At 38.9% G+C, this 16,839-nt stretch overlaps 1 protein-coding gene across 1 annotated transcript in view; it reads left to right on the top strand.

Annotated features, from left to right (window-relative positions):
- CFAP20DC (CFAP20 domain containing) overlaps positions 1 to 16,839 on the top strand; it is a 266,609-nt gene that overhangs the window by 133,604 nt on the left and 116,166 nt on the right. Inside the window, exon 7 of the mRNA XM_082663225.1 lies at positions 6,351 to 6,488. Within this exon, the coding sequence (XP_082519351.1) occupies positions 6,351 to 6,488 (138 nt within the window). The remainder of the gene's footprint in view (positions 1 to 6,350; positions 6,489 to 16,839) is intronic.

Genomic DNA, 16,839 nt, shown 5'->3' with positions numbered 1-16,839 from the left:
CCAAAAGAATGAAGTTGGAACCCTACTTCACACAATATATAAATATTGATTCAAAATGGATCAGTGACCTAAATGTAAGAGGTTAAACCATTAAAGTCTTGGAAAAAAAATAGAGATAAATCTTCATGACCTTGGTTTTGGCAATAGATTCTTAGATACGATACCAAAAGCATAGCAACAGGGCTTCCCTGGTGGCGCAGTGGTTGAGAGTCTGCCTGCCGATGCAAGGGACACGGGTTCGTGCCCCAGTCCGGGAGGATACCGCATGCCGCGGAGCGGCTGGGCCCGTGAGCCATGGCCGCTAAGCCTGCGCGTCTGGAGCCTGTGCTCCGCAATGGGAGAGGCCACAACAGTGACAGGCCCGCGTAACGCAAAAAAAAAAAAAAAAAGCATACCAACAAAATTTTCAAAATAGATAACTTATACTTTATCAAAATTAAAAACTTTGTATATCAAATGACATTATCAAGAAAGTGAAAAGACAGCCTACAGAATGGGAGAAAATATTTGTAAATCATGTATCTGATAGAATATATATTCTGGTTCTTAAATAGAGTGTACATATATATTCTGATGTATTCTAGTATCTGTAATATATAACACAACAACAAAATGACAACCCAATTTTTTAACATGGTCAAAAGACTTAAATATATCTCCAAAAGAGATATACAAAAGAAGATAATACAAATGTCAGGCAACAAACATAAATGCTAAACATCATTGGTCATTAGGGAAATACAAATTAAAACCACGGTGAGTTACCACTTTACACCCACTAAGACGGCTATAATTTTTTTAATGGAAAGTAAGTGTTAGCAAGTGTGGAGAGAAATTGGAACCTTCATACATTGCTGATGGGAATGCAGAATTGTTGTCCCAGTGTGGAAAACATTTTGGCAGTTCCTTAAAAATTTAAACACAGAATTGCCATATAACCCTGCAATTCCACTCCTAAGTATATACCCCACAAAATGGAAAACAGATACATGTACATGCATGTTTATAACAGCATTATCTATGATAGCCAAAATGTGGAAACAGACCACATGTCCATCAGTGGATGAATGGTTTAACAAAATTTGGTAAGTACTATTCACACAGACACAAAAGGACACATATTGTTTGATTCCATTTATATGAAATATCCAGAATAGATAAATCCATAGAGACAAGATTGTAGATTTGTGGCTGCCACGGACTGGGGGCCAGAGAGAATGGGGAGATACGCGTTAATGGGTAAGTACATTGTGAGTATACTATATGCCACTGAGTCTTTTATCTTAAAATGCTTAATTTTAGGTTAAAATGAATTTCTCCTCATTTTTTTTAAAAAAGCTTCAATGGAATGATTCATTCAAGATAGCCAAGTTTTTGTGTAGTTCCTTTAAACATCAAAACCTTTTATTATTAAAAACAAAACAAAAACACACATACTAAGATGTGGTGGTTTTGTCACTATTGTAATGAAATAATTTACGTATTTGTCTATTATTAATAGTAAACATTTATATAGCACTTGCTGTGTACCAGGCACTATTCTTATCCTCTTGTATACATTAAGCGCATTTAATCGTCACAGTAACCATATGAGGAAAGTGTTATTTTTATATCCATGTTTCACAGATAAGGAGAGCAGGGCACAGCAAGGTAAATTACAATGCTAGGATCACACAACCACTTGGTAGAGCCAGAATGTGAACCCAGGATGCCTTGCTCCAGAATCTGTGCTTTTAACCACAATCATATACTGCTTCTTAAAAATCTTTCCACATTTATACAGTAAACTCCATAAAGCAGGGATTTAAATCCATGTCAGGCCCAGAGAAAATCTGATAGTTTTATGGTAAGTGAATGAATGAACAAGCAAAAAATGAACCAACTTTGTACCAAAATTGTTATAGATTAAATGTGTCCCCCTAGAATTTATATGTGCCCTAATAAAAGAGATCCCAGAAAGCTCCCTCTCCCTTTCCACCATGTGAGGTTTTAGCAGGAAGCCATCTAAGAACGAGGAATAGGACCCTCATCAGACATCAGATCTGCTGGTGCCTTGATCTTGGGCTTCTCAGCCCCTAGAACTATAAGAAATAAATTTATTATTTATAAGCCACTCAGTCTGCAGTATTCTGTTATAGCAGCCCAAACAAAAACAAATATCCTGGCAGTTAGAAACTTTTATGTTTTCTGCTTGGCTCTCACTGGTATTTCAGAGAGGGGAGATTTGATATAAGTAAGGCACTGTGCCAGGCACTGCAGATAGGTAAGATGAATATAGTTGAGTCCAGAATCAGTGAACTATTACAAAATTGGTACTTACTTAAACTGCAATGAATTATGAGTAGCCTTAAGTGGAAATAGGTCTATAAATCTCACTATTTTATAAGGCATTTCCCCCCAGTAAAATGGGGATGGTGGGTTTTTTTGTTTTTTTTTCTGGTATGTGGGCCTCTCACTGTTGTGGCCTCTTCCGTTGCAGAGCACAGGCTCCAGATACGCAGGCTCAGTGGCCACGGCTCAGGGGCCTAGCCGCTCCGCGGCATGTGGGATCTTCCTGGACTGGGGCACGAACCCGCGTCCTCTGCATCGGCAGGCGGACTCTAAACCACTGTGCCACCAGGGAGGCCCGGGATGGTGGGTTTTAATGCATAAAGTGCTGTATATATGTATTTAAATTGATGACTTAATTTTTAAAGCTAGTTAAGATCTTCATCAGGGGTATTAAACACCTATAGAATGGTTCATTTTATTATGACTTTATGGCTAAAGACAGGAGAACAGGGTTAAAAAGTTACTCAAACATTGCAGTAATACACTGTCTCATACTGGGAGCAAAGACATCAACAGAAACTACCATCTGGTTGTGTTTGGATGCTACATGAGCAAATCTGTCAGCTTTCTCATAGCTTTCTCCTTCATATACTATTGCCATTCTGAACTAACCATTCCAGCCAACATTATGTTCTTTCAGATGTGTTAGCAAAAGCAGTTTAAATTCGATTGTATCATTTTTCAGATGTTAATCAAGCAGTCTGCACCGTTCCATACACAGTTCCTTCCGGAAGATAGAACTTGTCTGAAAGAACAAGGCAGACAGGCCTTGGCCCCTTAATATCTGATTGCCAGCTTGATTTGTTACTTGCCCTCTGGGGAGAAAGATGTGCTATCCAAATAAAATGTGCATGCAGTACTTTTCAGGATATAGCTGAACAAAGAACAACCAGAGAAGAAAAACGGAAGACTGGACAGCTGCATTTAGTCTAGGTTGGCTGTTTAAAAGGGGCTTTTGTTCATGACCATTTATTAAGCAACCCCTTTGAACCAGGTGTTGTAGTAAAGATATCATTGGGATTCTCTCACTATTCTGTTTGGCAGAACTATCTTTCTTCCACTTCCTAGAATGCTCCAAAGTCTTTCTGCCTTCAGAGTCTTCAAAAGCTCTTTCCTCTACCTGAATAATTACTTATCCTTTATGACTCGGCTTAAATGTCTCTTTCCCTAACACGCTGTGATGTTGGATTCCCCCACTGCTTCTTTTATAACGTGTTGAACTTTTCTTTCAGAGCACTTAACACAATTATAATTTAAATATTTGTGGTATAACTTGTTTCATATTCTCTGCTAGGTATAAGCTTCAGTAAGGCCGGCACAAGAGTCACTCTGGCTCACCACTGCATTCCCAGCCACTAGATGAAGATGAGGGCCTGGCACATAGTAGAGGCTCAATAAGTATTTACTGAATGATAAAATGAGTAAATGAATGATACAGGCAGACCATACCCTCTAATACTCACAGTTCAGCACGATTTAATTTTTATGTAGGATCTTTGCTGTTTTCAGAATTAATCCTTATTTTTAAATTAAGTTGTAAATGCTTAAAAAATAAAATAACATAACCTAGTAATTGGGCCTGGAGAAGGGGGTTGTTTAGTGGGGAGATGAATTAAGTTCTATTTATGTCTATCAGAACATCCAACTACCAGGTTTAAAGCTCCTTCATAGTTTGGCATCGCAAAAATGAAACTAAGGCCCCTTTCCTCTTTCTCACAAATGAGACTCCCTACAAAGTCTCAAAGTTTGACAGTAGTTGCTGAATGATTAGGCTCTATTTTAAAATAATCAGTACTTTTTTTTCTTGGATTTCTTCTTTTATTGAAGGTTTTATACTGCCCACAGTTTCCCTCAATGACTAATCCAATAAATAGTGAGACGTTCTGAGAGCAAAGAGAGAGTAGATACAGAGAAAGGAAAAATGATGCAGAGGGGATTTGAGCCTTTTAATGTGAAATCTGATTTGCATGTCAACCACATTCCTGTAGGATTCAGATTAGAGTTTTGTAATAGTCTCTGCCTTGTTCTATCTTTCATAAAAGCTTATGGAGTTTTGGTTACCAGCATCTGCTGTCTGTCCCTTGTTAGTTGGAAACTCAGCTTTTCTTTTGGATACAGTTCAAACTTTGTATGGCATTATACACCCACACAAGCCCTATGAGCTAAAGTTTCCATGTTTTCTCTTCATAGGATTCAGAATCTTATTAGCCTACAGAATTCTCTCCTCTATTAATATAAAATCTTAGTTTATCAATATTGGCATTGATGTGGAAATTATCTTTTTCTACCTCAGAGAAGTCTGAAATGACATGTCAGATATACATCTGGAGTTAGTCTACTTATTTTCCAAAAGTTTTCTATTTTGAGAATTCATTTACTCAATTACTTTACTAAATGTGGATGACAAATAAGAAATGAATGGACAAAGAATACCTGAAAACTAAGATTTGTAAACCCAGTGGCATTTGTAGTTACTGGAGCATTAGGATATTTAGAAACCATGACACTGCTGATGAGCATTTAAGTTTTTAGCTAAATGACTCATTTTCCTTTTCAAGGTTAGGACATTAAGATCTAATTAGGGAATTGCCATGGCTTGGATGTACAAAACCCTAACATCATTTGCCTTTATATACATGGTTAGAGTTTATACATACCTAAGAATGTTTTTGAGGGATGAATTTGGTTGAATTTTTCTTACTACTCACATTCACATATACACACACCAGATTTTTCCACTAGATTCTAAAAATAGAAACTCTTTCCTAATAAAAATTAAACACAAATTATTCTGAAGAAGAAAATAAAAACTATGCTTAAGCTAATCGTGAAAAGTTATTTTACATTTTGGTATATTTCCTTCTAGTCCTTTTGCCATTCATACATTTTATTTAACGATTTTCTAAAATCGTTGAGATAGAGTTTTGGATACGTTACTTTCATTTAACTTCCTGTCTTGAGCCTTTCCCATGTCATCAAGCTATCTTCATAAATACAATTTTCTGTGACTCTTTACTGAAAATTCCAGTTGCTTCATTTTTCAGAAATTATAAACACTTATTTACATAGATCTTCATCTGAGTTTCTGATTTGTTTACTTTAGAATAGATTCATAAAGTGAAATTACTGAGTAAAATGCCTTGGACATTTTTAAGGCTTTTGATGTACACAGTAAAATTGCTTTTTGGAATGCTAATAGCAACTTAATTCCTACTTGCTACATATGACAAAGCTTAATATCTTTGCTACAAAATAGATCATATAAATAACTTTTTAAAATGCTATAAAAGTAAAATGGGTTAAGAACATGAACAGAAAATTTACTATAATGAAAACAAATATCCATATAAACATATATGAACAATATTAAATCTCATTGGAAATACAAACTATAATAATGAAAATACTATTTTAATTAAACTATTTTTTTCTTTGAAAGTATTTGAAGGTAGGATGTTAACATTAGGGGAAGCTGGGTAAAGGGTATATTGGAACTGTGTACTACTTTTGTAACTTTTCTGTAAGTCTAAAATTATTTCAAAATAAAAAGTTTAAAAATTGACTCATATAATGGCTCTAGGTGCTTATTCAGTAATGTCATTGTACTTATCGACCTTGTATAAATGAGCCAGTGTACTCCCAGAAACCTTTCTTGGAGCATACCTAGCTAGTTCTTCATTCAAGTACCACTCTAGTATTAAAAAACAAATATAAAATTTTCCAGTCAGTGCTCTCATTTATTGCAGAAGTCTCTGAACCTGTTCCATATGTTAAGTACTCTGTCTCATTTAATCCTTTCTACAGTCCTAGAAAGTGAACATTAAAATTATCATGCTCATTTTACAGATGAGAAAACCAAGCCTGTAAGGTTGAGTAACTCATCTGAAGTTATACTCTAAAATGTTTAAATTTAATTGATTTCATTTATGAGATATGTCCATTTCACAGAAATGGCTTACATTTGGGGAATGAATGGTAGTCTTTATTTTCAACTGGATATGGTGTTCCCTTTCCAACAGATGAACCTACAGACATCATTCCACGAAGCTGCCAACTAACGACAGATGTTCCACAAGTCACACAGCTGCTAAACATGACTAAACTCCGCCAGACTGAAATAAAATTTGGAGGTCATCCTCTAAGTTCAGCAGAATCAGGTATGTACTCAAGCATCTAAATTATAAGCATGTTTATTTGTAAGACCAAAAAGGGGTTGGGGGTGGGGGGTGGTACAGCCTTGTGATGATGCTTTATAGCCTGAGGTTAAATATTAAGTCACTTTAACATCAACTCAAGTCAGTGATGAGTCATTATTTTAAATTTCTCTTCTAGCAACTAAAATATCTTCTCGATTTTTACACGATAAGTGAAACATCCTGGGTTGTTCCTCTCTATTTCCTGTATGCTTCCACGCCCTGCCAGGTATACCTCCCAAACGTCTCTCAAATCTGATCCTATTGCTACTTTCATTGTTCAGGTTCCCCACTGTTACTCACCTCACCCTCCCAGTTAATCTTCACGTTGCTCTCAGATTTCTCTTTCTGATAATAGAAATAGAAATGTGATCGTGTCACTCTTTGATTAAAGACTTTTAATACCTTTCCCATTATCTTAAAGACAGAATGAAAAAACCCTTGGGAACTTACACAAAGCCAACCTCCTCTATTCCAAACTTACTCCACAGTTTCATCTCCAGACCCTTTCTCTCATTTCCCATGTGTTAATTTCTGACCACTCTGGGCTTTCATATGTTTGTATTTTGGGATTGCTGTTTTGTTGGCCTAAAATGGCTTCTTTGCCTTTCTGCCTGGAAAAAACTCCCAATTCATCTTTCTAGATCCAACTCAAATGGTACGTCTTCTATTCTAACAAGCATTGTTCTCCTCTTTTGATGGTTTTTTTTCTTTTTTTTTTTTTGCAGTACTTTTTAATTAATATGTCTGCATTCCCCAATTAAGCGTGACTTCCTCCAAAATGGCACTGAACCTCATTCTTCTATTCTTCTATATCCCTAGCATCTAACACAGTGCTTGCCATATATTAGGCCAGGGGCTGCAAACTCATATTACCACAGAAGCCAGTCAGAAAACATAAATGAGTAGAGTGGGCTGGATGCCTAGATCTTTGACCCAGAGAAACATTTTCTAATTCAACAGTGAGCCCTGTTGGGAGTGGAGGGGGGCGGATAGGGGAGAGGCATGAGATAGTTGCTTCAAAGAAGTTGTTTTCTAGTATTGAAACAGTAATACTAACAGCTATGCAAATGATACAATACATGGCAGTTGATGCTCAGCCTCTGTGAGAGAGCTGTAGGGAGTGGTGAGAACTACAGCAAAGTGGATTCTCCTTTTCCGTCTAGAAGGGGCACCTGCAGTTCAGTTCTAGCCAAGTTTTGTCTTGCAAGAACATAGGCCCAGCCTTGCCAGATCTTTCATTCTTTTCAAGAGGACCTCAGTATCCCAATGTTTACGATAACTCTCCCAATTTTAAAAGTATTGTCTAAACTCTAAAATTTTTTGAAAACACTCTGTGGGCCAAAGACAAACTATGCCAGGGCTGCCAGTTTTCTACCTTTATAATAGACACCCATAGCTATTGACCAAATGAATGAATAGTACTTACAAATCAAGAAACCTGTTATTCAGGTGAGTGGTTCTCAACTTCCTATATGTTAGAATCACTTGGGACATTTAGAAAATAACTGATATAGAAAAGAAGGAGAGAAGATGGCAGAAGAGTCAGACGTGGAGATCACCTTCCTCCCCACAAATACGTCAGAAATACATTTACATGTGGAACAACTTCTACGGAACACCTACTGAATGCTGGCAGAAGACCTCAGACCTCCCAAAAGGCAAGAAACTCCCCATGTACCTGGGTAGGGCAAAAGAAAACAGAAAAAAACAGAGACAAAAGAATAGTGCTGGGACCTGCACCAGTGGGAGGGAGCTGTGAAGGAGGAAAGGTTTCCACACACTAGGAAGCCCCTTCGTGGGCGGAGACTGCGGGTGGCAGAGGGGGAAGCTTCGGAGCCGCGGAGGAGAGCACAGCAACAGGGGTGCGGAGGGCAAAGCAGATTCCCGCACAGAGGATCGGTGCCGACTAGCACTCACCAGCCCGAGAGGCTTGTCTGCTCACCCACAAGGGTGGGTGGGGCTGGGAGCTGAGGCTCGGGCTTCGGTCGGAGCCCAGGGAGAGGACTGGGGTTGGCTGCGTGAACACAGCATGCAGGGGGTTAGTGCACCACGGCTAGCTGGGAGGGAGTCCAGGGAAGAGTCTGGACCTGCCGAAGAGGCAAGAGATATTTTCTTCCCTCTTTGTTTCCTGGTGCGCGAGGAGAGGGGATTCAGAGCGCTGCTTAAATGAGCTCCAGAGACGGGCGCGAGCCGCGGCTAGCAGCACAGACCCCAGAGATGGGCATGAGAGCGCTAAAGCTGCTGCTGCCGCCACCAAGAAGCCTGTGTGCGAGCACAGGTCACTATCCACACACCCCTTCCGGGGGGCCTGTGCAGCCCACCACTGCCAGCGTCCCGGGATCCACGGACAACTTCCCTGCGAGAACGCACGGCGTGTATCAGGCTGGTGCAACGTGACGCCGGCCTCTGCCGCCGCAGGCTCACCCCGCACTCCGTACCCCTCCCTCCCTGGCCTGGGTGAGCCAGAGCCCCCGAAGCAGCTGCTCCTTTAATCGCATCCTGTCTGAGCGAAGAACAGATGCCCTCCGGCGACCTACACGCAGAGGCGGGTCCAAATCCAAAGCAGAACCCCAGGAGCTGTGCGAACAAAGAAGAGAAAGGGAAATCCCTCCCAGCAGCCTCAGGAGCAGCGGATTAAATCTCCGTAATCAACTTGATGTACCCTGCATCTGTGGAATACCTGAATACACAACGAATCATCCCAAATTGAGGAGGTGGACTTTGGGAGCAACGATATATATATATTTTTTCCCTTTTTGTCTTTTTCCCTTTTGTGAATGTGTATGTGTATGCTTCCGTGTGTGATTTTGTCTCTATAGCTTTGCTTTTACCATTTGTCCTAGGGTTCTGTCTGTCTGGATTTTTTTTTCTTTTTCTCTTTTTTTTGCTATAGTTTTAGCACTTATTATCATTGGTGGATTTGTTTTTGGTTTGATTGCTTTCTTCTTTCCTTTTTTTTTTTATTTTTAAAAATTTTTATAATTTTTTTTAATTTAATAATGTTATTTTATTTTATCTTCTTCTTTCTTTCTTTCTTTCTTTTCTCCCTTTTATTCTAAGATGTGTGGATGACAGGCTCTTGGTTCTCCAGCCAGGTGTCAGGGCTGTGCCTCTGAGGTGGGTGACCCAAGTTCAGGGCACTGGTCCACAAGAGATCTCCCAGCTCCACGTAATATCAAACAGCAAAAATCTCCCAGAGATCTCCATCTCAACGCCAAGACCCAGCTCCACTCAATGACCAGCAAGCTACAGTGCTGGACACCCTATGCCAAACAACTAGCAAGACAGGAACACAACCCCACCCATTAGCAGAGAGGCTTCCTAAAATCATAATAAGGCCACAGACACCCCAAAACAAACCACCAGACGTGGACCTGCCCACTAGAAAGACAAGATCCAGCCTCATTCACCAGAACACAGGCACTGGTCCCCTCCACCAGGAAGCCTACACAACCCACTGAACCAACCTTACCACTTGGGACAGACACCAAAAACAACGGGAACTACAAACCTGCAGCCTGCGAAAAGGAGACCCCAAACACAGTAAGTTAAATGAGAAGACAAACACACAGCAGATGAAGGAGCGAGGTAAAAGCCCACCAGACCTAACAAATAAAGAGGAAATAAAAGTCTACATGAAAAAGAATTCAGAGTACTGAGAGTAAAGATGATCCAAAGTCTTGGAAATAGAGTGGAGAAAATACAAGAAACGTTTAACAAGGACCTAGAAGAACTAAAGAGCAAGCAAACAGTGACGAACAACACAATAAATGAAATTTAAAATTATCTAGAAGGGATCAATAGCAGAATAACTGAGGCAGAAGAACGGATAAGTGACCTAGAAGATAAAATAGTGGAAATAACTACTGCAGAGAAGAATAAAGAAAAAAATGTAAAGAATTAAGGACAGTCTCAGAGACCTCTGGGACATTAAACGTACCAACATTAGCATTATAGGGGTCCCAGAAGAAGAAGAGAAAAAGAAAGGGACTGAGAAAATATTTGAAGAGATTATAGTTGAAAACTTCCCTAATATGGGAAAACAAATAGTTAATCAAGTCCAGGAAGCAGAGAGAGTCCCATACAGGATAAATCCAAAGGGAAATACGCCAAGACACATATTAAACTATCAAAAATTAAATACAAAGAAAAAAATATTAAAAGCAGCAAGGGAAAAACAACAAATAACATACAAGAGAATCCCCACAAGGTTAACAGCTGATCTTGCAGCAGGAACTCTCCACGCCAGAAGGGAGTGGCAGGACATGTTTAAAGTGATGAAGGGCAAAAACCTACAACCAAGATTTCTCTACCCAGCAAGGATATCATTCAGACTTGGTGGAGAAATTAAAACCTTTACAGACAAGCAAAAGCTAAGAGAATTCAGCACCACCAAACCAGCTTTACAACAAATGCTAAAGGAACTTCCCAAGGCAGGAAACACAAGAGAAGGAAAAGACCTACAATAACAAACCCCAAACAATTAAGAAAATGGTAATAGGAACATACGTATTGATAACTACCTTAAATGTAAATGGAATAAATACTCCAACCAAAAGACATAGACTGGCTGAATGGAAACAAAAACAAGACCTGTATATATGCTGTCTACCAGAGACCCACTTCAGACCTTGGGACACATACAGACTGAAAGTGAGGGAATGGAAAAAGATATTCCACGTAAATGGAAGTCAAAGAAAGATGGAGTAGCAATTCTTATATCAGACAAAATAAGACTTTAAAACAAAGACTATTACAAGAAACAAAGGCGGACACTACATAATGATCAAGGGATCAATCCAAGAAGAAGATATAACAATTGTAAATATTTATGCATCCAACATAGGAGCACCTCAATATGTAAGGCAAATGCTAAACAGCCATAAAAGGGGAAATCGACAGTAACATAATCATAGTAGGGGACTTTAACACCGCAATTTCACCAATGGACATATCATGCAAAATGAAAATAAAAAAGGAAACACAAGTTTTAAATGATCCATTAAACAAGATGGACTTAATTGAAATTTATAGGACATTCCATCCAAAAACAACAGAATACACATTCTTCTCAAGTGCTCATGGAACATTCCCCAGGATAGATCTTATCTTGGGTCACAAATCAAGCCTTGGTAAATTTAAGAAAATTGAAGTCCTACCAAGTATCTCCTCCGAGCACTATGCTATGAGACTAGATATCAATTACAGGAAAAAGACTAAAAAAAACACAAACACATGGAGGCTAAACAATACACTACTTAATGACCAAGAGATCACTGAAGAAATCAAAGAGGAAATCAAAAAATACGTAGAAACAAATGACAGTGAAAACACGACAACCCAAAACCTATGGGATACAGAAAAACAGTTCTAAGAGGGAAGTTTATAGCACTACAGTCCTACCTTAAGAAACAAGAAACATCTCAAATAAACAACCTAACCTTACACCTAAAACAATTAGAGGAAGAAGAACAAAAAAAACCCCGAGTTATTAGAAGGTAAGAAATCATAAAGATCAGATCTGAAATAAATGAAAAAGAACTGAAGGAAACGACAGCAAAGATCAATAAAACTAAAAGCTGGTTCTTTGAGAAGATAAACAAAATTGATAAACCATTAGCCAGACTCATCAAGAAGAAAAGGAAGAAGATTTAAATCAATAGAATTAGAAATGAAAAAGGAGAAGTAATAACTGACACTGCAGAAATACAAAGAATCATGAGAGATTACTACAAGCAACTCTATGCCAATAAAGTGGACAACCTGGAAGAAATGGACAAATTCTTAGAAGTGCACAACCTTCCAAGACTAAACCAGGAAGAAACAGAAAATATGAACAGACCAATCACAAGCACTGAAATTGAAACTATGATTAAAAATCTTACAACAAACAAAAGCCCAGGACCAGATGGCTTCACAGGCGAATTCTATCAAACATTTAGAGAAGAGCTAACACCCATCCTTCTCAAACTCTTCCAAAATACAGCAGAGGGAGGAACACTCCCAAACTCATTCAACGAGGCCACCATCATCCTGATACCAAAACCACACAAAGATGTCGGAAACAAAGAAAACTACAACCAGTATCACTGATGAACATAGATGCAAAAATCTTCAACAAAATACTTGCAAACAGAATCCAACAGCACATTAAAAGGATCATACACCATGATCAAGTGGAGTTTATCCCAGGAATGCAAGGATTTTTCAATATATGCAAATGAATCAATGTGATACACCATATTAACAAATTGAAGGAGAAAAACCATATGATCATCCCAATAGATGCAGAAAAAGCTTTCGACAAAATTCAACACCCATTTATGATAAAAACCCTGCAGAAAGTAGGCATAGAGGGAACTTACTTCAACCTAATAAAGGCCATATATGACAAACCCACAGCCAACATCTCGTCCTCAATGGTGAAAAACTGAAACCATTTACACTAAGATCAGGAATAAGACAAGGTTGCCCACTCTCACCACTATTATTCAACATAGTTTTGGAAGTTTTAGCCACAGTAATCAGAGAAGAAAAAGAAATAAAAGGAATCCAAATCGGAAAAGAACAAGAAAAACTGTCACTGTTTGCAGGTGACTTGATGCTATACATAGAAAATCCTGAAGATGCTACCAGAAAACTTCTAGAGCTAATCAATGAATTTGGTAATGTAGCAGGATACAAAATTAATGCACAGAAATCTCTTGCATTCCTATACACTAATGATGAAAAATCTGAAAATGAAATTAAGAAAACACTCCCATTTACCTTTGCAACCAAGAGAATAAAATATCTAGGAATAAACCTACCTCAGGAGACAAAGGACCTGTATGCAGAAAATTATCAGACACTGATGAAAGAAATTAAAGATTATACAAGTAGATGGAGAGATATGCCATGTTCTTGAATTGGAAGAATCAACATTGTGAAAATGACTATATTACCCGAAGCAATCTACAGATTCAATGCAATCCCTATCAAACTACCACTGGCATTTTTCACAGAACTAGAACAAAAAATCTCACAATTTGTATGCAAACACAAAAGACCCCGAATAGCCAAAGCAATCTTGAGAAAGAAAAATGGAGCTAGAGGAATCAGGCTCTATGATGTCAGACTATACTACAAAGCTACAGTAATCAAGACGGTATGCTACTCGCACAAAAACAGAAATATAGATCAATGGAACAGGATAGAAAGCCCAGAGATAAACCCACGCACATATGGTCACCTTATCTTTGGTAAAGGAAGCAAGAACATACAGTGGAGAAAAGACAGCCTCTTCAATAAATGGTGCTAGGAAAACTGGACAGCTACATGTAAAAGAATGAAATTAGAGCACTTCCTAACACCATACACAAAAATAAACTCAAACTTGATTAAAGTCCTAAATGTGGGCTTCCCTGGTGGCGCAGTGGTTGAGAGTCCGCCTGCCGATGCAGGGGACACGGGTTCGTGCCCTGGTCCGGTAAGATCCCACATGCCGCAGAGCGGCTGGACCCATGAGCCATGGCCGCTGAGCCTGCACATCGGGAGCCTGTGCTCTGCGGCGAGAGAGGCCACAACAGTGAGAGGCCCGCGTACAGCTTAAAAAAAAAAAAAAAAAAAAAAAAAACCTAAATGTAAGGCCAGGCACTATTAAACTCTTAGAGGAAAACATAGGCAGGACACTCCATGACATAAATCACCTTTCTGACCCACCTCCCAGAGAAATGGAAGTAAAAACAAAAATAAATAAATGGGACTTAATGAAACTTAAAAGCTTTTCACAGCAAAGGAAACCATAAACAAGACAAAAAGACAACCCTCAGAATGGGAGAAAATATTTGCAAATGAAGCAACTGACAAAGGATTAATCTCCAAATTTACAAGCATGCAGCTCAATATCCAAAAAAAACAAACAACCCAATCCAAAAATGGGCAGAAGGCCTAAATAGACATTTCTCCAAAGAAGATACACAGATTGCCAACAAACACATGAAAGAATGCTCAACATCATTAATCATTTCAGAAATACAAATCAAAACTACAATGAGATATCATCTCACACCGGTCAGAATGACCATCATCAAAAAATATACAAACAGGGCTTCCCTGGTGGCACAGTGGTTGAGAGTCCGCCTGCCGATGCAGGGGATGCGGGTTCGTGCCCCTGTCCGGGAAGATCCTACATGACACGGAGCGGTTGGGCCCGTTAGCCATGGCCGCTGAGCCTTTGCGTCCAGACCCTGCGCGTCTGGAGCCTGTTCTCCACGACGGGAGAGGCCACAACAATGAGAGGCCCACGTACTGCAAAAAAAAAAATATATATATATATATATACATACACACACAAACAGTAAATACTGGAGAAAAGGGAAACCTCTTGCACTGTTGGTGGGAATGTAAATTGATGCAGCCACTATGGAGTGCAGTATGGAGGTTCCTTAAGAAACTAAAAATAGAACTACGTTACAACCCAGCAATCCCACTACTGAGCATGTACCCTGAGAAAACCATAATTCAAAGAGAGTCGTGTACCACAATGTTCATTGCAGCTCTGTTTACAATAGCCAGGACATGGAAGCAACCTAAGTGTCTATCAACAGATGAATGGATAAAGAAGATGTGGCACATATATACAATGGAATATTACTCAGCCATAAAAAGAAACAAAATTGAGTTATTTGTAGTGAGGTGGATGGAACTAGAGTCTGTCATACAGAGTGAAGTAAGTCAGAAAGAGAAAAACTAATACCATATGCTAACACATATAAGTGGAATCAAAGAGAAAAAAAATGGTAATGAAGAACCTAGGGGCAGGATGGCGATAAAGACGCAGACCTACTAGAGAATGGACTTCAGGATATGCGGAGGCAGAAGGGTAAGCTGGAACAAAGTGAGAGAGTGGCATGGACATATATACACTACCAAATTTAAAATAGATAGCTGGTGGGAAGCAGCCTCATAGCACAGGGAGATCAGCTCAGTGCTTTGTGACCACCTAGAGGAGGGGATAGGGAGGGTGGGAGGGAGACGCAAGAGGGAAGAGATATGGGGATATATGTATATGTATAACTGATTCACTTTGTTATAAAGCAGAAACTAACACACCATTGTAAAGCAATTATATTCCAATAAAGATGTTAAAAAAATAAAAATAACTGGTATAAAAAACATCTTTTTTCCTAATGTCTATGCTTCACCCCCAGAGATTCTGATTTAATTGTCCTAGGCTGGATTTTTTGTTAACTTCTCCAGCAATTCTGACATGCAGCCATGGTTGAGAACCCTTAATGAGAGACTAGATCACTTATCCCCACAAAGGTTTTGTGGGTCAGATGACACTCATACACACTGAAGTAATTCAGAGGACGGTCAAATAGGACAGTTATGGAAGAAGAAGTAGATCTTGAAGCTATTCAATAAATACTCATGTAAGTATTTATAATAAATAAAGATTTATGGAAGTGTAAGATGGTGCAGAAGACTGAGCAAAGACAAGGAGACAGCAAAATGCATGGATGAGTTTCCTGAGGGATCAATAACAGGAATGGCCTCTGAGCAGGAGGGCTGTGTTGAAAGACTATGAGAAGAGTGAGTCTTATATCCCTAAAATAGGCAAATGATAACTTCTTTATTCGGAAGTTGAACTTGACATCAGGCTTCAAGATGAATTTTTAAGTCAAGTGAGACCAGAGATTAAGAATTACAACTAAGATGTCTTTGCAGCCATCTAGGCATAAAATGACTAGTGGTTATGAAAATAGAAAGTGATGACCCTTAGAGAAACCACAGTGGGGAAACTGGCAGGGCTTATTGGTTCTCAGATAACAGATGGGGAAGAGAGAGTGGTCAAAGTTTGAGAGAGGTCAAAGTAGAAAGAGGAGAAAGGAGATAACCATGATGAGATGAATGAGTGGCAAAAACAGACTCACTTTTACTCTCTGTTTATCCAGTATTCATTTATTGTTGGTGTATTTTCTATATGTAAATCCTCATCAGCATCATATGTCCTAAATTGTATATTCCTAGAGAATTGGGACCATTTTATAACTTTTACAGTATAAACCCTGGAAGAGTGTAAATAGGCACTACATTTTTAAACCCTGTATTATGAAATTTCCAAACTTACAGAAAAGTAGAGAGAATACATAATGAACCCCCCCCCATATCCCCATCACCTTCCACAATTGCCAATTTTAGGCAAGAATTTGTGAGAGTCCGCCTGCCGATGCAGGGGACGTGTCTGGAGAATTTGTATATTTAGAATATATACAATCTATGTTCTTTACAGAACCTTTGGAAAATACCTGTATATAAAAGGATGAAA

The sequence above is a fragment of the Grampus griseus genome (genome assembly GCF_964374135.1).
Source record: "Grampus griseus genome assembly, chromosome: 10".
Taxonomy (NCBI): Eukaryota; Metazoa; Chordata; class Mammalia; order Artiodactyla; family Delphinidae; genus Grampus; species Grampus griseus.
Note: the sequence above shows the minus strand (reverse complement) of the source record. Positions and strands in the feature narration are given on the sequence as shown.